The following is a 27,382-nucleotide window of genomic DNA, read 5'->3' on the forward strand; positions in this document are numbered from 1 at the left end:
CATCTAATGTTTAACCAAACATCGAATGTTTCTCTTTGTATTGTTGATAGGGTAAATCTGAAAGATAAAGCATGAACTGATGTCAGATGTTCAATATATATCACCACAGTGTTTACTCACATAGAATGACCGATCTTAGCAACAGCTTCCTGAATCTTCATAATGCTATAAAACCTGCTGTTAAAGTTGATGAATAAAAGGAGTACTTTTCCCAACAACCTGCTTTTGTGAACACTTCCATTATATTTGTTAGTACAGTACATGACAGATATTATTATAAATACTTAGGAATAGGTTTCATTATGTATGTTTTGTTATCTTTACAGGCACTTGTGTTTATAAAAAAGTTGTATTATATTGTAACTCATCTCAATGCCTCCTCTAGGAATCGAACCCGAGAACCCTGGCTCACTAGTCTGACGTCTAACCAATCAAGCTGAAGAGAAGTTCTCTCCAGCCGAGTAGTATATTGTGGCTAGTATTTTACCTGGATTACAATATATTTCCTGCTTTCCCTTTGGGTATTTTTTTTATTTACAATCGCTTTTCAGTACTTTTTTCTCTCTTCATTGTGGGGTCACAGTCGTCTTTCAATACAACTACAACCTCAGGTAAAAGATCCATGCTGTAGTCTGATACTCCCTACCTTTGACAATTTATGTTTCTCGGGAACCTGTGTATAAATGTAACCCCTCAGCTCTTTAGTGATGAGACGACTCAAAAGTTTGGTACTTCCATTTAATCAATAATTAAGAAAACCAGAGACCCATGAGGTACGTGGCACAGCTGTCTCTAAGAGTCTTGATTATGATCGTCCAGCAGTCAGATGGAAAGTGACTGGTAGTGGACGTGAACAGGGCTTTGGTATGTGTGCAGGGTGGCGTGAGTACGTAAATACCCGTGCAACATACACTCTTCATACAAACTTCGTACTAGTTATGACACGAGCACAGGACAGATATTATGTACGTAAACATAAATAGCTTAGTGCATTGAGCACATTGAGTACACCCTGTTACATAAAACCTATCCATTGCATTACACTGAGGTTATCGCCCATGTTGATTTAATCATGCTAAAGATTTTTATTCATAAATTCCATTTCCTAATCACTAAATCGCTATCCCACAAAAGATGATGATGATTTTGACACAGTACCTGATTGAGAATACCATATACTCACATATTACAATGTTTGACTATAAGACTGTCGCCAGTATGAGTTATACACCGTATAAAATCCAGCCAAGATAGTGTAAACAAACACCGCGTGATCACAACACCTTGTCGGCAAAATGTGCGCACGATTAACCCTAACTTAAACAGCAATCGTAAATTTAAATTTGACTTAAACGCATGTCAAGGCTTTATCTGTTCCAAAAATATTCTAGATATTGTTGTCAAAGCATTCTAATAACAAATTTAAACGAAGTCATACCTGTGAATTGTGTCAAGTACTTCCTCCTGTCAGTCCAGAACTCCAGCAATATTCACAAAAGCGCATGCGTGTTGGGCATCACCTTTCTAATTTTAGAAATGATTCAAAAGACGCTGGAGTTCCTCATTCCACGTTTACAATAGATAACAAACAGTCTATAAATGCTAGTGACATCTTTAAGTGTACATGTTGGTATGTATTATACATTGTTGAATTATTAAATAAAAATACTGTTTAAGGTAACTCAAAGTTATAGCACTGATGATATTTGAATTAGTGATGAGAAAACTATTAATCATTTATAAAAATCAGAATTCGTCACAACAGCAAGGCAGTTTAATTACTAACTTAAGTTAATTAAACCTAGTAAATTGGTACATGATAAAGCTGTTTCAAATAGGTACGTGATGTCACTATAATGGTTTGGATTGATGAACAGGTGGCTTCACATTCCTGTTACATCTGAGGACATCACTGACGAAAACAAGTCGGTGAGCAAATGCCACTGAATTAAATAAAAATGTTCAAGGCCATAAATATGAGAAGACTTCAAAACAATCCTTCGGCTCCTTTTAACATATCTTACCTCAGTGACTTTAATTGAAAATAGGATTTATAATACCCCATCTTTATAGTCACATGCTGGCAAAATGGACTTGTTCAAATGCCATAAGTTATATCACTGGCACTATGCCCCATGTGATTAGTTCGTCTAGTTTATCGTCCCATGAATACCCAGGATCCTTTTGAGACAGGGTCTCTATGTAGTTAAGGTGGATTAACCACTGAACAACATGTGGGAAACCCATCACATGCCATACAGAGAAACTGAGGTAAAAACGATTTGAGCACAACTACTTCATCGTGCACAGACTGTCCATTTCTGAGCTTCCTAAGGGAGCGCATATGACTGTGAGTATGAAGTGTCAAACCATGCCTCTCAGATCCTCACTTGAGGTTAGATAGGATAATGCTCTGAGCTTCTGCAGCCCCCATGTGACAAGCAAGTTAAAATCATGTTATTAATACATTTAAATACCATATTTGAGGTAATCATTTACTTTACTGATTATTCAATGTACTTCATGTATTTCTTTATCTCCTTAATCCATCTGATTCTGTATATTTCTATTGAAAATTACAAAGTAGAATCAAAACTAATTTTGCAGTTTTTCCTGTAAATATTATAACACAAAATTGAAATCTCTTCATCCCAAGATGCTTTAAACCAAGTTGGATGAAATTTCTGTCATTTTCAAAAATGAGGAAGCAATTTTAAAGGAATTGATTAATCCTTTATTTTGCCCACTTATCAGACCTGGGGCTGGTAAACCTCCCATCTATACAAATCTGGTTCTCCTTCTAACAATGCACCTAACCAAATTTGGTAAAAATACCTTCGTTCTAACACAAGGAAAAGGATATAAAATCAATTTCTATGGAGCCTTACCTCTCAGTTACAAAACTGTTTCCTCTGCTGACAATTTGGTCAAAATCAGCTGTCCTCTTTATGATTAGTGGGGATTTGTAGAAAAAAGTTAAGGGACACACAATGTATGCTATGCCATAAGCCCTTATGGCCCTATTCTGCAGATGCATTCTTTACAAGCATATTTTCATGTAATGAAAAAAATGAATGAAAATACCTAGAAAACTTCCAATAATCAATATCTTCAGTCAAAGTTAATGGTATTACATTTCTGTAACATTAATGCAATGTATAAAGATTTCAACAACATAATAACTTAGTATGAAGGTTTATTCAACAATTTCAATTCAATAATTTATAATACATAATTCCCTACATACACAATTGTATGTATGATCATAAAACACTTATAACATTAAACAAGTTGAAAGAAATGATTATTTTCTAGTCCTACTTGCAAAACTACAATATCCTGAAAGTTGTCTCCCTTCAATTTGTCAAACTTCATCAGTATTTATGAAAACAACTTGGGAATTCTTGTACTTTTGATTTCCATATTTTCTTCAAGCTAAGTAATAAAATAAGGAGAATTGCGTGACATTTAGTGTCATCCTTTTCACACATCTAAAAAGCATACTATTGTCAAATCACCACCTCATTAATCATTACATTCCTGACTCTTTTTTCATGTCACATTCAAAGGAAGCTTGTAATAAAATTAGAAACTTTAGTGGCTTAATAATATGTCATTTCTTATTGAGGATCATCAATTCATCATTTAGTACATTGGTTCTATTTTTGATCAATACATACTATTTACACAAATCAATCTATAAGTTTCATACATGAAATAAATGTAAGGACTTTCAACAGACGATTAATTTATTTGGCAGGTGTCTTTATGGCGAGATGTTATTCAACTTCTGAAATTGTTAAAAGTCAAACAAAAGCCTTGATAACATGGATATTTTATTTGTTCTTCAGTGTATAGAATATGTGTCACATTATAATTAGATAGAACCTACTGCACTTAAATGTAATTGTAATTAAAATTTGATTATTCAAATTCCTATAATTATTTAAAATTTATACCAAGATAGAAATGTGACTGCAAAATACACTCAATGACTAATAATGTCACAGTAGAATATGTTAATTCATATCAATGTGTATATGTATATAAATATCGATAAAAGATAACAGAAATATCAGTATCAGAGGCCTTGTAACGTCACCACATGATTACCTCCCTTTGACCATTGTACATTGTTAGATTCTAAGTGTGTGAAGAACATCAATGAACAACAGTGGTGATATTTAACAATTGTCTTATTCCTATTGCAGATTTTAATGAAATATGGAAAAGTAAAATGTCTCTCTTTCTATAGCCATAAACAAAGGTGGGTTTATCCTTCACACAACACCTAACTCTAACTGAAGTCACCACAGATCTGTGGCATAACACCACTCTTTCCTTATTTACTAACAATCATGAACTATGTTTACATGACTTATGTTATGGTTACATGTCTTAATAGCTATCACAAATGTTTATACCTGTCCAGTACAATATCCTTATAACATGATTAACACAAAGCGAAAGGTTTAATTAAAAGCTGAGTGCTAGTTTATAGTAAAAGTTCCTATCAGAGTTGTCTCAACTACTTCCTCTCAACTCTGAGCATCACAATCCCTTCTGTTTATACATCTGTACTAGAGTTTAGACAATTATGTCCTGCCTTTTCTACATGGTACAAAATGTTTTAATGTTTCACAGCAACAGTAGGGTAGCAATCATCTTTCTCATCTGATCAAGGTGAAGTTATTCTCTTACAGTTTAAACTTTTTTCTATTCCAAGGCATACGTTAAAGAAGTGAAGTTTCTGCATCACAATGAGCTAGATGATTGATCAATTCCGTAACTTTGCAAGTCTCTGCGTTAACTCATCCTGAAGAAAAAGAAAACAATTACTTTAGCTGTGTATTTTACAAAGAATTTCCATAAGCAGTTAGAACATTTCTTTGTAGATGTCAATATACTAACAGGTTTTACAGATAAAGTATAATTTGTAAAAATGCAAATTGTTGAATATATTTAAAATCACTCCATAAATTGCACTTAACATCTACATCACTCTCCAGAATACTAATCACTATCAAAAAGAGAACTGAATAAAATGTAACATACTAAACTTTCCTGCAATTAAAATGTCAGATTCCTGGATCACTACTTATATTTTCTTAAGAAGTTACAGAAAACCAATGACTAATACACAGACTACTCATCAGATGAAAATTTTAATTAACTAAAATTTTTTTTAAAATCACATCTAAAAAGTCAACTACCCCTAACCAACTTATTCCTGAACAAGATCAGGCCAAAGAGCCACTTGAATTCTATTAAACTTCATGCTTGTTCACAAAATAGTTGATGATGCTACCACTTAACCCAGAAACTTACCTGTCCAATACTAACAGCTGATGCTGTCACCACTTAACACAAAAACTTACCTGTCCAATACTAACAGCTGATGCTGTCACCACTTAATACAGAAACCTACCTGTTCACTACTAGCAGTTGATGATGCGACCCCTGATGGTAAAGTGGACTGTGCTGATGGTAGATCCATGTTTAATTCCAATCTGTAACACAGGACACATACAATGTATCTATGATCAAAAGAGAATTGATTCTAAAGTCTCATAAGTTAGCAAAATGAACACCAAAGGAATTACCACAAGTATAGAAGTGGTACATCACTTCATACAATCGAGTAGGACAGCTTGTGCAATTGTATACACAACAAGTAAACTACAATAGATAATCCATTTCATATATACATATGTTCATTGTGTATCTCTAGTACATCAACAAACATCCTGTTTTCATAATACATCATTGAAATCTGTTGATGGTCTTCCATAGACAAAGTTGACAGATAACTGAACAAAAATATGTGAAATTATAGTTCATCAAAAACAAATATTGAAGGTTTTACTGATTGACATACCCAGCCTCATCAGCAACTTCCTGCATAAGGCCTTCCACCTGTGTCTGTGGTGTGTTGAGGGTGGACGAAGCATTCATTGTATCCTCCATTACCTGTGACTGCACATCTAGATTCTCAAACTGCTGTTCAAATCTATCCATCAACTGGGAGATCTGTAAAAAGGAGGAATCACATTCATTTCAAAATCTGATGGATAACACAACACTTGTCGGAAGATATCAAGTTATGTACAGTATCATAAAATGAAGAGGTGCCCTTCACACCCTGCTTAACTACAACTTGACACCAATAATTAACTGCTTTCTAACACGATCAATATGATATATAGTCTGGAGTAGTATTTACAGGCCCAAGGAACACTACATATGTACATACTAAATTTGATAAAGATTAGATTTTTGAATTCTGAAAAGCATCATAGATGAACACTTCAAAATACATCAATATATCTCATCATTCTCCAGGTGAAGTTTCATTATAACAAAAATAAATTTACCTTCTCCAGATTCATACTCTTCATTGCTGATTCCATTGACTTGACCACACCTGCCATGGAACCTGTGACCTGCCGATCATAGACATTTACATATTTTATTCATATCTAGAAATCTAATTTATCAATTCACCTTCATATATTTCTAACAAAATAGATCTGTATTCTTTAAAGAAGCAATATTTACAGAAATCCCAGTGACATTTTATGAAATTCACTATATATAAAGTTGGTTGTTGGTCTGTAACAATACAGTTCAATATTGTAAAGGTACATGCTGTAGAAGTAATATTATTTTAGTGTTTTTCATGTTAAGGATATCGCACAAAAATGGCTTTGAGAATTTCCAATTTCTGTACCTTGTCAATAGAGCAATTATTGTAAAGGCAAAAATTCAACATAGAACTTATTTGTTTAAAATTTAAAATGAACTGTGCCGAAATAAATATGTTTAAGACTTAGTGAACATGTCAGAAAATAACATAAATCTGAGGTAACCTTGACTGAAGTTACCAAGCAAACTCTATAAATGATGAATGAGTAAGATATTATGTACCTGTTTCATGGTGACAGCAGTTTGAACTCGAGCTGCTACAGCATCGATCCTTGCACTCATACGTCTGTAATTAAGGGCCTGGTTTTTCTGGCGGATTGAATTCTCTGCATGTATTCTGGCTCCCTCCAGGTTACCTTTCTGGATAGCCTGTAACAAGTAAATTCTTATTTTTTAGAAAGAATCTGAATACACAACCTGAGACTCTAATAACATCAAAATGAGATTTAATTTAGAAATTATGATCAAATTTCGTATAAATTCTACACTGATCTGACATAGACCAAGGCTGTAAGATTATCAGAGAGCACTAATATCAAAAGCAATATGAGGTTTCATTAAAGTGTCTGATTGTAACAATGACAGTGTTAAGAACTAGACAAACTATTTCTTGCCAAATGTTGACTTCCAGCAGTGTCCTACCCCTTTGGTGGTACATGACACACTGTCTGAAGGCATTTTCTAAATCATATTGTGTTCTAAATTTCATTAAGGTAACTGGAAGAAAAGAGAAACCATGTGCAAGATGGCACTAGTTGTACCAATATGATCTTCACCAGTGATCTAAATTAGCCTTCTTATTAATGCACATGAATATGGAGGCCCTGCTTGACTAGACTTGTATTTAAAACAAGTTGTACATCTTATTTCTTTACATATATGTACAGTTTTTAAAACAAAAAATTGAACTTAAAGATGTACATTTACAATTATAATTTCATTTTACCAGTATAATGTTACAGAATATCATCATCACCTGTACATATGATTGACAATTCCAATATTTCTGTGTTACAATAAACTCACCTTTTTCAATTTTCTTTTTTCTGATCTTTCTTCCTTATCACATTTGTTAGCAAAACGCAGCAGTGACCTAGCACTATATTTCAAATTGAAGAGTTGTCCTGCAGTGTGTTAAGGTTTAGATCTGTGTGCTAAGTGTGTTATACAAAAGCTTAGGTATAGGTCAAAGATTATGTCAGTTATAGAAAAGTAATGCATACAGATATATCCTAAAGAATTAGAAACATGTATGAATTATGCTCCGATGACTAGGCTTATCAGCAAAATGAAATAACAAGGTTAAGTTTGTGATTCCTTGTGTATAATTGAGATTATGTAAAATTTGGTTGCAAATTGTTTTATCTAATATCCATTATAAATCCCATCATTCACTTCATAGGGCAGTCATTATAAAACAACTGAACTGCCAGAAAATTTACTAGCAATACCTCACACAACAATTACCTTGGAGGATCAGAACTGTGTTTATGATAGTAATAAGTAATCAAATGCTGCTACAGCCTTACATCATTGCTGTAGAGATGAAATGGTACATATAATTGTGTTTATACAGATTGTGTTAAGTACCTCTATTTTAAATACATAATCGCCATTTGGCACATCAGTAACATTTGTCCTTTACATGTTACAGTAAAAACGGTTTAGATCAAATTCTATCATACTGATCAGTTATAGTTTTTCTTAATTATACTTTAAGATGTCAGTAACCAGTAAGTTCTAGGCTTCTCTTGACCGAGCCTAAAGTTAAGATTCTTGTAAGCTCTAAGTTTACCTTGACCAAGCCCAAGATCATGATTCCAAATTTCTTAGTTTCCCTTGACTAGGCCTACAGTTAATATTCTAGTCAGTTCCAAGTTTCTCTTGACAAGGCAAAAGGTGAAGATTCTAGTAAGATTGAAGTATACCTAGACCAGACCTAAGGTTAAGGAGAATCAACAAGAATTACAAGTTTGTTTTTACAACTCATTTCCTATTGTCAATGTCATTCTATGCTTGTATAATATAAGATATGTGTAATAGAATAAGTGCATTACAATAAGTGCTATACGATGTAATATTTTATATTGGTAATATCTTAAACATATAATTGTTTCAAGTTATATGTGGTACACTAGTCAATACTTACCTTATAATTACATACATATGTAACTAATTATTTGTAAAATACTTACCTTATAATTACTGGTAATCAATGCATAAATTTCTGAGTTATACTTACTTACAAGCTCATTAAAAGGTATATGAGCAACGTTACCTTTTTTAATTTGGTTTTTTCTTCTTTTTCTGACTTTTCACTTCGTTTTGCATTGCGTTCCAAGTCCTTTGCAGCAAATTTGAGATTAAAGAGATGTTCTAGACTGTTAAGGTATATCAGTCAAAGCATGCAATAGGTATATATATCAATATACATAAAAACACAGTCATATATATAAAAAACTATACACAATTAAGATTAAGGACGCTTAATATACAGCTATATATATCTTATTGGAAAGGTATGATATACTTTTATGATGATAAACATATAAACTTAGAATAAATTCATAATTCCAGAGACATATATAACGTGTTACATACGTCTATGACAATTCCAATATGCAGATTTTTGTTGAATATTGTTAAAAAACCTATAACATGCTAATAATCATAATGATGACATCTTATAGCATCTAACAATCTTTTTGATGGAGGATATGTATAACGTATACAGATAACACAGGACCACAAACTTATAATTATAGACATACACATTTAAGTCTATGATACATATAGGACATGTCTATGCATCTATACAGTTAATTCTATCCCGAACCTGGTAAGAGTGATAAACCCCGTCACAATTTTGTAACATGAATCTGGATTCAGTTTAATCATATATACATGAACAAACTAAAATTAAAGCACTCGCTTTGCTGAAAACAAATTTTGTATCTGTATATCTATATTTAAGTTCAGAGCTAACAGTACTTTATAGTAAATATCACAATCAACATCACTTATTTATTTTACAACATGAGGGTTTATGACATGGGCCATATTCACTACCTTGAATGGCACTTCAGTAGAAATCCCCTAAATGGTACAATGTTTAAGAATCCTAATATTTCCAATAAACAATTCCATGTGTAATCAGGAAATCGTGACTTCCAATGTTTACATTTTCTGCTTCCATCAAGCAAACAGATCTTGAGAATCAACATCTCACCCATTTTTAAGCATCAGAATGTTTTCATTAATAGTTTAAAGGATACTGTCCATCGACATCTTTCGTTTCTGTTTTCCTCAGATTAAGTTTCCCTGTGTTTGTGTTTAAGATCTGTCTGCAAGAGTTGTGATTGAGAAATGACTACTTCCCTTGTGATGTTTAATGGAAAATGAGCTCATTGTAAAACGTCATCGGTATTTGTGTATTATTTGGATATCGGAACACCTTTGAATCGATCCTTTACTTGAGTGCATGTTGCATTGGGTAATGTAAAAATACGAGGACTTCCGACTTGGAGAAGAGCACATGGGTTTCAGTAAACATGACGGAGGATAATAATACACCGTTAAAGAGGAAAAAGAAGAAGTCTGCGGAAGAAAAACAAGATGCTGAGTCACCAAATAAAAAGAAAAGGACAGAAGATTTTACAGAGATCACATTTAAATACCTTCTGAGAGATCCATCGACAGCTTTTTCAGGTTCGGTTCTGCAGTCGGCCGATTTATTTTGCATCAACTTAAAAAAAACTACCGGTACTAGCAGATTCGCAGGCCTGAAAATTCTAATGTCACTTGTTCCGACCAGAAGTTTGAATATTGTAGTGACAAACAGTTTTGGCACTTGCAGTTTTATTACAGTATTAATCGGTTGATATGTTTGTGCAATGTGAGATCGAAGAAATTCTTCAATGTTACCGTGTCTAAGAAAAAGGCTATTTATGGTCATGCATTCACACGAATAACAGACTTAAATATGTCCAAGTTCGTTCTCACACACATCATGACTGCTGACATTTTTATACATTGTCAACGATTGTAATGGAACATATATAGTATGTCGTTTTCTGTTCGATGACAACCAATCACTTTCAAACTCCCCAGGGTGCAAAGTTTTGTATGTCTGAACAGCTTTTTGTCATAATAAGAAATCTCAAATTGGTTTACAGATAAGATTCAGATTGCGTCTTGAAACTTTGTTGGCTCTCTGGCTACATCATGAAATAGGTTTTTTAAAGAGTTATTGCCCTTTCTCTTTTTCAGCATTAAGAATTTTTTTGGCACTATCTTCCTCAGTTTACAACTATTTTCTATTAAACTTTGTAGGCATTATAAGTATGATAAATGGGCATGTTTTCCTCTGTAATATTGAGAAACCTGTAATGAGATTTAATATTTTTTCAAGTTTTCGCTTCTTCTTTCAGCATTACAGTATTGTCCCGAATTATTCTCTCAAATTTCAACTTTTCTCTGTAATACTTGGTATGCTTTACCATCAGAACATCAATATCCATTTTGATTTATTTCATGATATGGCCAATTTCCTAAATTTGTCCTTTACTCTTTCAATTTTCATCCCAACTAACAAATTTTCTTCCAAAAATGAGATAAAAGGCTTTTTCCCCAAAAACTCAGAGGGAAAAAACTTTCAATTTCATTGCTGTTGGGAAGTCATGAATGTTGTCTAGTATAGGGAGAAAATGACAAATGTATTGGTGTATTTCAGTAAATTTTGTGATAATTCAAATACTGATTGTTAAGTTTTTTGATCACATGTTTACTGTGATAAAATTACCCATATCTAATATTTTGCTTATAATCAACATTTAAACACTGGACATAGTTTGGAACTGTGAGTTAATATGATGTTTGATTGTTACAATAGTCCACTTCAGATAGCCTGTATTGTATCAGGCATTGAATCATGTGCTTGTCTGATTACAACAATTTAAAAAAAAAGATTTTCAATAAAGTATTTAAGGAAGCACACAAGTTAAACTATGTAAATCAGGGGTAGCCATTTAATGGCATTTTAGATGTAAATATAAAGAAAGTAACATTTAAACAAGTCATAGCTCACATCCTATCTGGATTCTGGTCTTATCAGTATTAAAAGTTTTTGTATCTTATTTCAGCTTTTGAACAATTTTCTGAGACTGCACGTCAGTGGTCAGAGGAGCATGGATATGATATCATTGCTGGATACTGTCGATCTTCAGCAGAATGCAGTGAAATATTTAAAGTACTTGAAGCAGGGAAAAGAAAACCAGGAGAGGTAATCTCAGTCTTTATGATGAAAATACATCACTCCATCTTAAGTATGTTCATTTCTTATATATTTATTTATTCATGCTGGTTAATGAGTCCTTGCTGACATAGACATTACAAAATCCTAATATAATGTTAAGTGAATCATACAGTAGACTTTCTTAGTAAAAGAATGATGGGAGAATTGTAGACCTAGCCTAAACTGAGCATGTCACAGCCAGAGGACTGGTTAAGGACAGAGTGGAAGAGGAAGGGGATCCTACACTGAGTAAATTTCTGTATGTTGGTAGTATATTGGGAGGCAGTCAGAATTACTTAATAAATAATCCTTATTGCTAACTTAACCCTGACCTCTGGGCTGGTGTTATCATGCCTGCTCTTTTTTGAAAAACCACAGAGGGATCTTTGTCACGAGAGTTGGATATTTTTTTATTCGGGCCATCATTCCGCGGACTTTGGGTTAGTGGTTAGATGTTAGTAAGGTGCTGGTAGGGTGATCTGCCCCTAAACATACTATTTACTTTAGTAATGTCTATACTTTCTGTAAATCCATATGCGATAAACATTCATAGAAAAAAAATGTAGAAGTAATTCATACAGTAGACATGTACAGGTAAAAGTGAGTCATACAGTAGATATGTACAGGTAAAAGTGAGTCATACAGTAGATATGTACAGGTAAAGTAAGTCATACAGTAGATATGTACAGGTAAAAGTGAGTCATATCGTAGACATATACAGGTAAAGTTAGTCATACAGTAGACATGTACAGGTAAAAGTAATTCATACAGTAGACATGTACAGGTAAAGTTAGTCATACAGTAGACATGTACAGGTAAAAGTGAGTCATACAGTAGACATGTACAGGTAAGATTGAGTCATACAGTAGACATGTACAGGTAAAAGTGAGTCATACAGTAGACATGTACAGGTAAAAGTGAGTCATACAGTAGACATGTACAGGTAAAAATGTGTCATACAGTAGACATGTACAGGTAAAAGTGAGTCATATCATAGTCATATACAGGTAAAGTTAGTCATACAGTAGACATGTACAGGTAAAAGTGAGTCATACAGTAGACATGTACAGGTAAGATTGAGTCATACAGTAGACATGTACAGGTTAAAGTGAGTCATACAGTAGACATGTACAGGTAAAAGTGAGTCATACAGTAGACATGTACAGGTAAAAATGTGTCATACAGTAGACATGTACAGGTAAAAGTGAGTCATATCGTAGACATATACAGGTAAAGTTAGTCATACAGTAGACATGTACAGGTAAAAGTGAGTCATACAGTAGACATGTACAGGTAAAAGTGAGTCATACAGTAGACATGTACAGGTAAAAGTGAGTCATACAGTAGACATGTACAGGTAAAAGTGAGTCATACAGTAGACATGTACAGGTAAAAATGTGTCATACAGTAGACATGTACAGGTAAAAGTGAGTCATATCGTAGACATGTACAGGTAAAAGTGAGTCATACAGTAGACATGTACAGGTAAGATTGAGTCATACAGTAGACATATACAGGTAAAAGTGAGTCATACAGTAGACATGTACAGGTAAAAATGTGTCATACAGTAGACATGAACTGGTAAAAGTGAGTCATACAGTAGACATGTACAGGTAAAAGTGAGTCATACAGTAGACTTTCAACGAAAAGGAAAAAAAAATCAGTTATGAGAAGAAGATTGTGATTAAATAATGATATAACTGTTTTATTACTATAGTCAAACTTCATTAATTCAAATGCATATTCATCCTAAGTTTGTCATTTGACCAGTTGGCAGCTATTTTCGGTGTGTTGGAGGCTATATTACTAAGGATTGCAGATGACCTTGAGAAGTTTACCATGGTTGGCCAGAACATCGTTCAAAGACTGTTATCTTCACAAATGGCTACAGTATACTTTACCCTGCTGGTGACTAACAAGTCTGGTCACATCAAGGTTACCCTCAAGCTTCTGACAGCTATGGTGATGTTGGGAGACCGGTCAGCCCGGATGGTTCTTGCTCAGTTTGATTTCAACAATCCAGTCCTACCACCATTATTGAATCGCAGAGACAAAAAGGTAGGATAATGCAAAAAAAATTCATGTGTAATCCTTTTGGTAAAGAATGTTGAGTGAAAAAAAATTATCATCTGTGTTCATTGGGCGAATTATTGAACTGTTGGTGATTGAAATAAAATTGATCAAATTTTTATATGATCATGAAAAATTTTTAGGGGTTGTATTATGTTCTGATGTTGTCCATCTGTCTATCCATCTGTCTGTCCATCTTTTTGTCCATCTGTTTGTCCATTTGTAAACTTGTGCTTTTCCTGAGATCTCCTCCCACAGTTTTTACACATAATGTTTCAAACGTTACAGACAGACATGAAGTTGTGCCTCTCTGAACAGCATTTTGATTTGATGTTTTAAAAAGAGTTACTGCCCTTTTTTTCGATCATCTTTATTTTCTCTTGAGACCTCTTTATAAGGTGGCATTTTGACTTAACAAGTTTTTGAAAATCATTGCCCTTTATTCTCTCATTTTTCAGCTACTTTCTTTTAAGCTTGGTAGACTTAATTTTACTGACATGACATTGTGCTTTCTCAAGAGCATTTTGATTAAACTGTTAACTGATTGTCATATTTCAATGCATAATAGTATCTCTCTTTTACATGGGACAGGCTTATATTGTTCTGCCCTGCAGTATTCTTGTTTTGTATAGCTCTTTGGCCAAGTTATTGAAATACTCAGTCATGGTTGTACCCTGTTGTGTTCCAGGATCCTAAAGATGTACGTACATGCTTGATTCACTTTATGATGTCTTTTCTGATCACTGGGAGTGATGATGTTGTCAAACAACTAATGGAACAAAGAGGTAGGATTTAGATGTGTTTCAAAATTGGGAAATGAGAAAAATGTCATCATAACCATCAATAGAAATTTGTTAGCAATAATTATTTACATATTGATCAAAAGGATTTTGTCTAGTCCACATTTGTTAAGACCCTGGATCCTTTTACCATTTTTGAAGGAAGGTGTATTGGAAGAACGGCACGCTCCTATCTTCCTGTAATAAGTAATTGTGTTGCGCTACATTTTCATTTTATACAAAGTTTTGATGGAAACTTAGTACCCATAAACCTGATATAGTTGTGTACCTGTGTGCTCCGTAGTGTAACAGGGTTTGCAGGTTTACTTTGATCTTATAAGCTTTGCTGATAAAAAGTATGTTTTCAACATAATTTTTGTCCATTTATACGTTCCACATGCTGCATGAACCTAGGGTAAAATTGTAATAAATGATAAATTTTCATATCATTTAGACAAGCTTCATGTTTGATTTCAGGTTTCCTTGGTAGCTTGATACCTGGGCTCCAATCTGATAGTGTGGGTAACATACAGATGGTAATGTCTACATTACTTCACAAGGTAAAGATAATGTAAACTGAAACTAAAGGATGTTGGATTTGATATCATCTGCTAGAGATATTTCCAAATTTATATATAAACATACCATTAAAATGTGGCTTATGCATTGGACTAATATGTATGTTGACATACCCATTCTGTGTGGCAGATACATTGGACTAATATGTATGTTGACATTCTCATTCTGTGTGGCAGATACATTGGACTAATATGTATGTTGGCACACTCATTCTGTGTGGCAGATACAATGGACTAATATGTATTTTGACATTCTCATTCTGTGTGGCAGATACATTGGACTAATATGTATGTTGACATACCCATTCTGTGTGGCAGATACATTGGACTAATATGTATTTTGACATTCTCATTCTGTGTGGTAGATACATTGTACTAACATGTATGTTGACATACTCATTCTGTGTTGTAGATACATTGGACTAATATGAATGTTGACACACTCATTCTGTGTCTTAGATACATTGGACTAACATGTACGTTGACATACTCATTCTGTGTGGCAGATACATTGGACTAATATGTATGTTGACATACTCATTCTGTGTTTGAAATATGATTCTGTTCACATGACAGTATTTTTTTGTTATTTTTGACATACCTAAGTTGAGATTTTCTGAGATTGAAATGATACACATAAACCCAATCTCACATACTAGTGATGTTAACAACAAGCTTTATATATATGTTCAGTGTTAAAAGAAGATTTAAGATATGCCAGGTTCCCCATATCACATTGTATTAGCTTGTTTAGGTTTTGTCAATATACAGTCACTGTTCTTATATTCAGGTTGTCCAGAATCCTGCAGTTAGTAAGACATTAAAGGTGCGACTGTTTACCGAGTCCAACATGAGACTTTTGGGTCAGATGTACCACTGGACTGGTCCTAGCACCTGGCAGAACCGGCCAGCAGAGGATCAGATAGAGGTTAGTAAAAATCTTCACCATTCTGAGAAACTTCGCATAAAAGTTTCATTATTATAAGATTAGTTTGTCTTTATGTGATCATATGAAATCCTTAAATTGCAGCGATAGTTTAGAAATTTAAGTTTTAATGAAAATATATCATACCCTTTACATGGTATTAAATTATGATATATAAACATTTAATATACCAGTAGAATGATTCCCCAACATGAAGGCATCGGAGGTTGAAGTCTCAAATCTTAACATGACTTTCAGTCAATTTCAATTTCCAGGTAACAACAAAAATTTAAGGTGTAGTGTAGTTGGTATTTTTTATTTGAGATATAACAAAGCATTGCCATACAGTTAAAAGAGTGGATATTCTTGTATGGGGTGGGAGAAGTATATGAATAGATTTAAACATTTTCTCCACTAACTTGATGGTAATAACCTTTAGCAGTTATGTAATATGTATAGCTTTTTCCAGGCATAGCATTTTTTTGCGGTTCAATGAAATGTTGGCATTTATATTATCACACATCAATAAAGAGTGCATTCTGTTTACAAAGCTAAAGGAAACTTATCTCACAGGTGGGTGATGCCAATCAAACTGAGGACCAGAAAACCGTGTCAGAGGCTACACACCAGCTCTTGGTAGAGTTGTGTTCCTCTCACAGATATGGAATCAACTTCTACGACAAATCACTGGGCACTACTGGACAGTAAGAAATATTCTGTAACTTCAGTATCAAGGAAATTAGAGCTGGACAGGTGTTACTCTGGAAACACTACCAATACCTTACTAATATAGGATTTGAACATCTAAAATTGAATTCTAACTCTGAGTGGGATTTGAGTATCAGACTAGTGTAGAAAGTAATATTTCATAAAGTACTTTCGCTTTTCTTATTGGTTTCACTGTGAAAGTGTTTGTGTAAGCAACATGAATAGAACACTAGGTTACATTGTATTACAAAGATTCTGTAAAATCCTCGAGGGGAAAATCAAGATGTTTGTTCACAGAAAAAATATTGGAAACTAAAGTCAAGGGCATGAAAAACAGTAGTAATACACTTCTAAACTTTGATTTTTTTTCCCCAGAAATCAAAACCACATTTTGACCAGTTTCTTGACATCACTGACCAAAGTAACAGAATCACCACTGATCCAGGAATTGGTTATAAAGACACTTCGGGCATGCCCAGACCAGCTGTGTCATTTCCTGCCCTCCATGTTAAACATCCTGTCACCACGACCTTCTCCTAAGTGGCGGGCTTCAATGGCGTTTCTCTGCAAGGTCATGATCAGACAGTTCTGTATCAAAGCTTAATCTAACACAAGATTAATCATTACCATAGTGATAGCTGAAATGGGAATGTATTTTTTATGAAATTCATTATCAGAAAAATGATTACAAAATTTAGGTTGATTTTTATTTCACTGCAGAAAAAGTCAATATAGCAGACAAGGTAATATTAAATATTTGCTTCTTCAGATTTTTGAAAAACAGTCAGACCTACCAGCTGTGTTCAAGATCAAGGAAAGAGTGAATGCCCATAAATTTGTGGATATGTTGATGGTGGACACCTTACCTCCACAGGAGATGTTATACACTGTACTGCAGGCTCTCAAGGTCAGGGTCACATACATCACTCAGAGTCTTGGTCACTAAAATCATACAAGGTCAGGGTCACATACATCGCTCAGAGTCTTGGTCACTAAAATCACTCAGGGTTAGGGTCACTCAAATCATTCAAGGTCAGGGTCACATACATCACTCAGAGTCTTGGTCACTAAAATCACTCAGGGTTAGGTCACTCACATCATTCAGTGTCAGGGTCACATACATCACTCAGAGTTTGTGCCACTAAAATCACTCAGGGTTAGGGTCACTCACATCATTCAGTGTCGGGGTCACATACATCACTCCGAGTTTGTGCCACTAAAATCACTCAGAGTTAGGGTCACTCACATCATTCAGTGTCAGGGTAACATACATCACTCAGAGTTTGTGCCACTAAAATCACTCAGGGTTAGGGTCACTCACATCATTCAGTGTCGGGGTCACATCAATCTGAAGGTCAGTGTCACACATCACTCATTAGGTCACTGACACTCATCTTTTCATGGCAAGAAAAATACATCACTCTCTAGCTCTAAGGTCAGTTTCATATTGATATGAATACATATTGTGTATGTGCTAAAGTCAAAAGCCCCGATTTTGTTATCAAAGATCATTTGATGTAGTCGTGATGTAAATCACAAATCTGACACCAGAGATGGCAAACTCAGAAAGAATTTGATAGGTAGAAGTGAAAATAGGATAGTAAAACAAAGACATCATTTAATTGTTTTAGCACAGACATATAGTGCCTCGTGACACGGTTCTGGACTTCATTAATATGATGCTGAAAAGAGCGATGACTGCACTAGCATGTGTGACGGAGGAGAATCTAGGGCATTGGTACTCACACACAGAGAGGGATGACATAAAACAGGACTACAGAGAAAAGGTCATCAAGGTCAGTCTCATTGGCTTAAGGTCATTCTCGGATGTTTAAGATCAATCACAATGTGGTCAAGGTCTATACAAGACTTTACTTGGGTTTTTTTTTTATGTGAATGCATTATTTACAGACGTTTGAGGCAAACATAACCACTTTAGGATGTCATCACACTGTCATAATCTCTGACTGTCAACCGATTCCTATATTCCTTTATTTTCCTATATTTTGGTTCAAAAACCTGTATTTTGAAAGAAATCCCATATTTCCTATATTTTCCTAGTTTATGAAAAATATTACTATAATTTTCAGGAAATTTGTTGCTGATAAATGTAAAGATTGTAAATATTTCTTTGATACTGCTATTGGCTTCTTTTACAAGTTAGAGAATTCCTAAGTCTTTAACAGCATCACCAGCCACCAGAAAATGATTCAGTGCATCTCTTTATCACCTGTATGGGCACCTTGCAAGGCAGTGCAACAGGATATTGGCCTTTTAGGTGCCCATTCAGATGATGATGATGATGATGATGATGATGATGAGCTATACAGCAGCTCTCTGCCTGGATTGTGATGCTGTTGAAGTGAATGGTTACTTTAACGTAGTTTTCAATCATTGATTATTATAGAAACAGTAAGTGAAGGTAAAAATTGTTAGCATATATGCCTTTGAATGAAACAATTTTCGTTTGAAAAACTTATATGTCTTGCCTCAAAACTAGCAAAAAGCTCCAATATTTGTTGAAAAAATGTTCCTATATTCCTCCTATATTTTAAAGAAGATTTGGTTGACAGCCTGTAATCTGGACATGTTACCATGACAATCCAGCAGGTGACATTATACTGAAAAGTGCTTTGCACTTGTGAAAAAAATATTCTGTCATACTCCTGAAATATATATGATAATAAATGGTATAGTTTTAATTAAATACTCTTCTTTATTATTGACCCTCACATGGTTTTATGACTTTATCAATTAATCTTAGGGTCTGAAAAAGTGAATTATTAAAAATTCACAAGCATAGTATAGGATTCTTTATCAAAATACACCAGTGCACTTGTCTATACATTGTAGGCTGTCCCTGAGATTAAATCTCTGTTGGTGTGTTGGGACCATGCGACAACACTTGGTTCCGAGGTCAAGACACAGGAGCTTGATAACGATGAAAGCAAAATCACAGGTAAAAGTTCTATAGGTCGTCAATAGTTATTTGTTGAAATCAAAGTGACGTCTTTCATAGTGTTGTCAATTAACAGTTGTTGTGGGAGTTTTTGTCAAAATTCAGGTGTAGTTAAAGTCCATTTGGCCACTTGTTTACATGATGGAAGAATTTTTTTATCATTTGTGACATCATTAGATAAAATGTTGACTTGGTAGCTAATTTGATCCTTTTAGAAATAAATCATAATAATTGTTAAAATGAAATGTGATCTTTCTGCAGATGTGACCTTTGTGACCCCTCTTCAACACATGATCAAGATACAACAGACACTGTGCCTATATCAAGACCTTGTGCCCTCTGTGCTTGTGGATGACCCTGTTATTATCTATAAGCTCCTGGGTGGTGTCAAAAAATTGTCCCAGAAAACTGCCGTGAAAAATGATGAGCTAAAGATGGATACAGATGACAATGGCAACCAGTCAGAAAAGAATGATACTAAAAGTGACCAATCAACAGAAGCTAATGATCACCATGACCAATCAGAAAAATCAGCTGAAACGATTGACCAATCAGATTCCAAAACATTTGATCACATGCTTCCTCAGTTATACCTTCTCAAACTTTTATCTAGGACAGATGCACGCAAGCTGCCCTGGGGTAAAGATGTATGTATGACACATTTTAGGTTTTAACTTGTGTTGACAGCATTGTCAGTATATATGGAGGTTAGAGAAGATTAGAAATATTTATGATTACGAGGGTATTATTGTTCTGTCAGTAAAATCAAATTTAATGTAAACCAGTAATCCTTCATCACATAGTAGTTCAGGTCCCATTGTATGCTGTCATTTTCAAAACAACTTGAAAGAGTGAAGTGTGATGTGTACTACCCTGTTCTGACATAAGATTTAGGTAATGAATGACATCACACACACTGTTTGCATTATGGCATAACAATAGAGACCGTATCTATGACTTGAAGTTTGAGGTGGAAATGTTTCTACAATATTTCCCTGAATAGTCACTGCTGTGATGAAATGGATCTTAAATTTGGTTCCGTATGATATATATAATTTATATTTGGTCACTAATCATTCAATATGGCTATTCTTATTGACTCTCTAGAAAAAAAATGTTATTGTGCTTAATGATCACTCGAGAAACTTGTATATCAATAAATTTGTTATTGTGATAATGTAGAATTTTAAGTTAACTAATTTAAGATGGTTGATTTTCGTTTGAAAAAAAATTTATGCATATTTCTAGAGTCAAGATGGTCGCTCCCTGATGCACATATTATTAGAGATAATGATGGAGGTCAGTTCTATCTGCCAGAATGATTTGACACTCACAACAAGGGACCTTATATCCCAGGTAAATATTTACAGACCCATGTCACTACCAGGGACCTTATATCCCAGGTAAATATTTACAGACCCATGTCACTACCAGGGACCTTAATTCACAGGTAAATACATACATCTCCCAGGTAATTATTTACAGACCTGTGTCTCTACAAGGGACCTTAGATAACAGGTAAATACATACATCTCCCGGGTAATTATTTACAGACCTGTGTCTCTACAAGGAACCTTAGATAACAGGTAAATACATACATCTCCCAGGTAAATATTTACAGACCTGTGTCTCTACCAGGGACCTTAGATAACAGGTAAATACATACATCTCCCAGGTAATTATTTACAGACCTGTGTCTCTACCAGGGACCTTATATCACAGGTAAATATTTACAGACTCATGTCACTACCAGGGACCTTAATTCACAGGTAAATACATACAGACCCATGTCATTACCAGGGACTTTAATTCACATATTAATACATACATCTCCCAGGTAAATATTTACAGACTCTTGTCGATGCAAGTGGCCTTAATTAACTCCCAAGTAAAGATATTGTTTACAGACACATTGCACAGGTAAAGCATGGGTTAAGAAAATACCCTCTTTTCTGTCAATAGTTTCATATTATGTCCTTAAATTTCTCTGTGTTGAGGTATAGTACCAAGCTTTTTTGTGTAGGAAAGGATGTACGCTATCACTTCTCTCGTAGGATTTCTTTTTCTGACAGCCTTCCCCTTACAGGGTAGTGGTGTTATAAGATTTTAGCTAGGTAGAAAGGCAGACTCTCTAAACAAATACTGTGTAGGAGATCAGGTATAACAAACACTGTAAAAATCATAGTATTTTACAGCCATATTTTGTGTATATATTTTTTATTACAATATGTTTTCCTTTCTAACAGTTGCTGTTTAGCACCGGTTTATTTGAGTACCACCAGGGAGAGCTACAGTTATGGATCAGACAGTTCAGTGTGTCCATGAAGAACCTCACTACTAATGAAGACAAGGTCGAAGTTATCAAACTATTGGCTCATGTTTTTACTACCTTCATCAAGAACCCCTATCCCTATGTTGACAAGGTCAGTGACTTCGTATCAGAGGCCATCACCATGGAGACAACAGGGGGAAGTAACTTAGACAATATTAGTGTTGGAACTCATGACAGCATTATTGATGGTAAATATCATTATGGCCAATATACCTTTTCTTCCATATTTTGACCTTGTCAAATCTTACCTGGAGGTCATCTTCCTCAGTCAGTACTCCATTCATGTTTTTCAAGCTTGGTAGTCTTTATTATAATGACATGAATTTGTATTTTCTCAGTGGTATTTTGATTCATTGATTATAACCTGATGTTGTATATAGAAAGTAGTTTTCACATTTTTTCCATCCCCTAGTATATCCACATTTTGAGAACATGATTAACAACCATTCACCTGGGAATAATGTAATACAATTAATGCATTGTGTACTAAGTTCATGTTAAGAGAACCTAACTACTTTTTTAAGGAATACTGGACATGGATGAGGATATGGAGCCAGAGGATACCACTGATTCTGTTACTACAGCAGATGTCAATGAGGATGCCTTTAGGTAGTCAAATTCCATTTGTCAATGAAATTAAGAATATACCTCCACCATTTTCTGGGTTAGGTAATCGTGTCAATCTGGTCCTTGTCTTGTACCACACCATCTCATCTTGTCTCAAGTTAATGATATCATTGTAATGAATAGTCCAAGCACTTGTGCATGTCATAATTTTAACTTCATTAGATTTTCAAGATGGCTGTTAGTGACCATTTTGAATTGCAATATTTAAAATTTCTAACCCCTCATCTGAAGAAAAGGAATCTCCTTGTTTCTTAAGGGATTTTGATCTAGCATTGTCCAAAAAGATCAGTTATGACTACATCCAAATGGATTCCGGCTTCATGGTTATCAGTTGAAGGTACTGTTTAGAGAAATTTGTTAAATGTTGATATTTTTATGCTTAGAAGTAGGGACTTTCATTGTTAGCTGTTCTGAGTACAGTCAAAGTTAACATGTTATACATTTTAATAGAAATGAATCAAGCATGTATATTGTGATACTTTGTAATAGAAAGGAATCAAGCTTGTATATTGTGATACTTTGTAATAGAAAGGAATCAAGCTTGTATATTGTGACACTTTGTAATAGAAAGGAATCAAGCTTGTATATTGTGACACTTTTGTAATAAAGGAATCAAGCTTGTATATTGTGATACTTTTGTAATAAAGGAATCAAGCTTGTATATTGTGATACTTTTGTAATAAAGGAATCAAGCTTGTATATTGTGTTACTTTGTAATAGAAAGGAATCAAGCTTGTATATTGTGACACTTTTGTAATAAAGGAATCAAGCTTGTATATTGTGATACTTTGTAATAAAGGAATCAAGCTTGTATATTGTGATACTATTTTAATAAAGGAATCAAGCTTGTATATTGTGATACTTTTGTAATAAAGGAATCAAGCTTGTATATTGTGATACTTTTGTAATAAAGGAATCAAGCTTGTATATTGTGATACTTTGTAATAGAAAGGAATCAAGCTTGTATATTGTGACACTTTTGTAATAAAGGAATCAAGCTTGTATATTGTGATACTTTGTAATAGAAAGGAATCAAGCTTGTATATTGTGACACTTTTGTAATAAAGGAATCAAGCTTGTATATTGTGATACTTTGTAATAAAGGAATCAAGCTTGTATATTGTGATACTTTTGTAATAAAGGAATCAAGCTTGTATATTGTGATACTTTTGTAATAAATGAATCAAGCATGTATATTGTGATACTTTTGTAATAAAGGAATAAAGCTTGTATATTGTGATACTTTTGTAATAAAGGAATCAAGCTTGTATATTGTGATACTTTGTAATAGAAAGGAATCAAGCTTGTATATTGTGACACTTTTGTAATAAAGGAATCAAGCTTGTATATTGTGATACTTTGTAATAAAGGAATCAAGCTTGTATATTGTGATACTTTGTAATGAAGGAATCTTTTTGTCCTTTCTACATACGTTATGTAAATTTATAAGCTCACATATCTAATGTGCGGTAAATTACTTTTTATTTTTCCTTTCTTTGCAGGTTTCCCTACAGCCCAATGATGGTGATTGCTCTGGAGCATCTGACAAGGACAAAAGATTGGGCACTGAGTGAGTATAATTGGTGATGTGACGAGGAAAAATGATTAGCCACTAAGTGAGTATAATTGGTGATGTGAGTAGGACAAAAGATTGGCCACTAAGTGAGTATAATTGGTGATGTGAGTAGGACAAATGCTCGGCCACTGAGTGAGTATAACTGGTGATGTGATGAGGACAAAAGATTGGCACTAAGCGAGTATATCTAGTGATGTGAGTAGGACAAATGATTGGCCACTAAGTGAGTATAATTGGTGATGTGAGTAGGACAAATGCTTGGCCACTGAGTGAGTATAATTGGTGATGTGATAAGGACAAAAGATTGGCCACTAAGTGAGTATAATTGGTGATGTGATGAGGACAAAAGATTGGCACTAAGTGAGTATATCTAGTGATGTGAGTAGGACAAAGGATTGGGCATTGAGTGAGTATAATTGGTGATGTGACGAGGAAAAACGATTAGCCACTAAGTGAGTATAATTGGTGATGTGAGTAGGACAAATGCTTGGCCACTGAGTGAGTATGATTGGTGATGTGATGAGGACAAAAGATTGGCCACTAAGTGAGTATATCTAGTGATGTGAGTAGGACAAAGGATTGGGCACTGAGTGAGTATAATTAGTGATGTGATGAGGACAAAAGATTGGCCACTAAGCGAGTATATCTAGTGATGTGAGTAGGACAAAGGATTGGGCACTGAGTGAGTATAACTGGTGATGTGATGAGGACAAAAGATTGGCACTAAGCGAGTATATCTAGTGATGTGAGTAGGACAAATGCTTGGCCACTGAGTGAGTATAATTGGTGATGTGATGAGGACAAAAGATTGGCCACTAAGTGAGTATATCTGGTGATGTGAGTAGGACAAAGGATTGGGCACTGAGTGAGTATAACTGGTGATGTGAGTAGGACAAATGATTGGCCACTAAGTGAGTATAATTGGTGATGTGATGAGGACAAAAGATTGGCACTAAGCGAGTATATCTAGTGATGTGAGTAGGACAAAGGATTGGGCACTGAGTGGGTATAATTGGTGATGTGATGAGGACAAAAGATTGGCCACTAAGTGAGTATATCTAGTGATGTGAGGACAAAGGATTGGGCACTGAGTGAGTATAATTGGTGATGTGATGAGGACAAAAGACATATACATCCGTACAAGTCACTAATACTTAAAAAATTTGTAACCTTCTGAGATGATATTGCCACCTACAGTTGTATAATAGCCCAGTGGGGAATCTATGACCAATCTATACTTCAAACTTAACAATACTTATAACAGTTTTCAAAACTATCCTAGCTCTGATGATGGATGATAAAATTTGAGTTAATTTAAGTTTAATTTATTTACCTGTTTATATCTAATTAATAGGTGTAACAAACTTTGTGTCTATATCTAATTAATAGGTGTAACAAACTTTGTGTCTATATCTAATTAATAGGTGTAACAAACTTTGTGTCTATATCTAATTAATAGGTGTAACAAACTTTGTGTCTATATCTAATTAATAGGTGTAACAAACTTTGTGTCTATATCTAATTAATAGGTGTAACAAACTTTGTGTCTGTATCTAATTAATAGGTGTAACAAACTTTGTGTCTGGTATTGTCCTGGATCTTTTCCACTCCCAAATACAACCTCTCCCTTTGGTGTGTATGCTGAATGCTTGTCATGGAGACCAGCTGGACAGTGGAGTCACCAGTTACATATTGTCATGGTTACCATCACAAAAGGTATCTAAATGATCAGAAAGGAATGTTTAGAACAAAATTCATTGTTTCTTACAGAGGTCATGGATAATTAGCTTTAGTACTTCAGGTAGTTAGTAAATATAGCTATATTCCTTGAAGTCCTGCATTTCGATTATGAAAGACCCTGATTAATTACATTTTTCATACCTGCTATAATTGATGTATCCTTACAAATAAACGTCATTCCTCACACAATCACACCACTGTCACACTCAAAATTAGTCCACAATGGTTACATGTTAGTTGATATCTTTCTGCAAACCATACAATTTTTGTCTTTTTATGATTACTATTGGAGAAGACATTATTTTGGAGAAAGTTCAATACAATTGTCTCTCCTTTTCATCTTGAATCCATATTGCACTAAAATTTGTGGTTTAGTTTTATGAGGTAGATGCCATCCTGTATTACACACAGATAAATATCTGTTTTGTATTGTAGTTTGTCTTATAGTGATATGTTTTAGTTTCATCAAAATTATGCTTTCAAGACACAGTCAATATTCTTGGCATTTAGCTGTTGACAGAGGTGTAAGTGGGTGTTTGGAATGATAGCTGTAGGTAAACATTGTATAGGATCAGATTTAGAAATATTGCTAGGTTGAACCTTTTTACTATGACTGATATAAATGGTGCGACTGCAGATCACTGAGATCACAACCTCACAAGAATTATGGTTTATTGTAGCTCAAGAAGACAAAAATACCTAGTGAAGGTGTACAGATGTTATCCAGTAGAACAATGATGCATGGCTTCATTAGGTTGTGTGCTACAACAGAAGAGGTCAAGGTCGCAGAATTATCAAAGAGTCTGGATGACTTGGATGTGGAAGTCATGCTTCTTGTTGCCAAGCAACTGCTGCTGTATTTTGTTACTCTTGAGAAAACTTGCAGCAAGGTATGCTGATTAATCTGTTAAGAATTCTAGAAATTATCGATTGTTGTTACGGTCAATTCTTAAATTGTTAAACATTGAATGTATTAGCACACACATAACAGTACTCATTGTCGAAGAGAAAATATAACTCAAATATGAAGAAACTATTATAAGATGACAAATTTTTCCATCTTTTTTCCTCTGATACAACTAATGATAAT

General features: G+C 34.2%; 2 protein-coding genes across 2 annotated transcripts in view; one reads left to right on the top strand and one right to left on the bottom strand.

Annotated features, from left to right (window-relative positions):
- Positions 1-3,179: 3,179 nt before the first annotated feature.
- On the bottom strand, positions 3,180-10,088 carry LOC132545743 (charged multivesicular body protein 1B2-like). Its single transcript, XM_060209433.1, has 7 exons — positions 9,981-10,088; positions 8,984-9,081; positions 6,928-7,074; positions 6,375-6,443; positions 5,879-6,030; positions 5,429-5,510; positions 3,180-4,816 (listed from the first exon to the last, which is right to left on the bottom strand). The coding sequence occupies exons 1-7, from the start codon at positions 9,991-9,993 to the stop codon at positions 4,778-4,780; spliced, it is 600 nt and encodes a 199-aa protein (XP_060065416.1). The 5' UTR covers positions 9,994-10,088; the 3' UTR covers positions 3,180-4,777.
- Positions 10,089-10,256: 168 nt separating this feature from the next.
- LOC132545742 (nucleolar pre-ribosomal-associated protein 1-like) overlaps positions 10,257-27,382 on the top strand; it is a 29,312-nt gene continuing 12,186 nt past the window's right edge. Inside the window, exons 1-18 of the mRNA XM_060209432.1 lie at positions 10,257-10,413; positions 11,847-11,986; positions 13,769-14,056; positions 14,757-14,853; positions 15,325-15,407; positions 16,216-16,353; positions 16,924-17,054; positions 17,434-17,629; positions 17,828-17,965; positions 18,690-18,854; positions 19,912-20,017; positions 20,279-20,664; positions 21,266-21,373; positions 22,264-22,537; positions 22,874-22,958; positions 24,479-24,546; positions 26,117-26,268; positions 26,973-27,182. Coding sequence (XP_060065415.1) covers positions 10,257-10,413; positions 11,847-11,986; positions 13,769-14,056; positions 14,757-14,853; positions 15,325-15,407; positions 16,216-16,353; positions 16,924-17,054; positions 17,434-17,629; positions 17,828-17,965; positions 18,690-18,854; positions 19,912-20,017; positions 20,279-20,664; positions 21,266-21,373; positions 22,264-22,537; positions 22,874-22,958; positions 24,479-24,546; positions 26,117-26,268; positions 26,973-27,182 — 2,922 coding nt within the window. The remainder of the gene's footprint in view (positions 10,414-11,846; positions 11,987-13,768; positions 14,057-14,756; positions 14,854-15,324; positions 15,408-16,215; positions 16,354-16,923; positions 17,055-17,433; positions 17,630-17,827; positions 17,966-18,689; positions 18,855-19,911; positions 20,018-20,278; positions 20,665-21,265; positions 21,374-22,263; positions 22,538-22,873; positions 22,959-24,478; positions 24,547-26,116; positions 26,269-26,972; positions 27,183-27,382) is intronic.

This window comes from Ylistrum balloti, unplaced genomic scaffold (assembly GCF_031769215.1).
Source record: "Ylistrum balloti isolate Yb309-2 unplaced genomic scaffold, AGI_CSIRO_Ybal_v1 Utg369856, whole genome shotgun sequence".
Taxonomy (NCBI): Eukaryota; Metazoa; Mollusca; class Bivalvia; order Pectinida; family Pectinidae; genus Ylistrum; species Ylistrum balloti.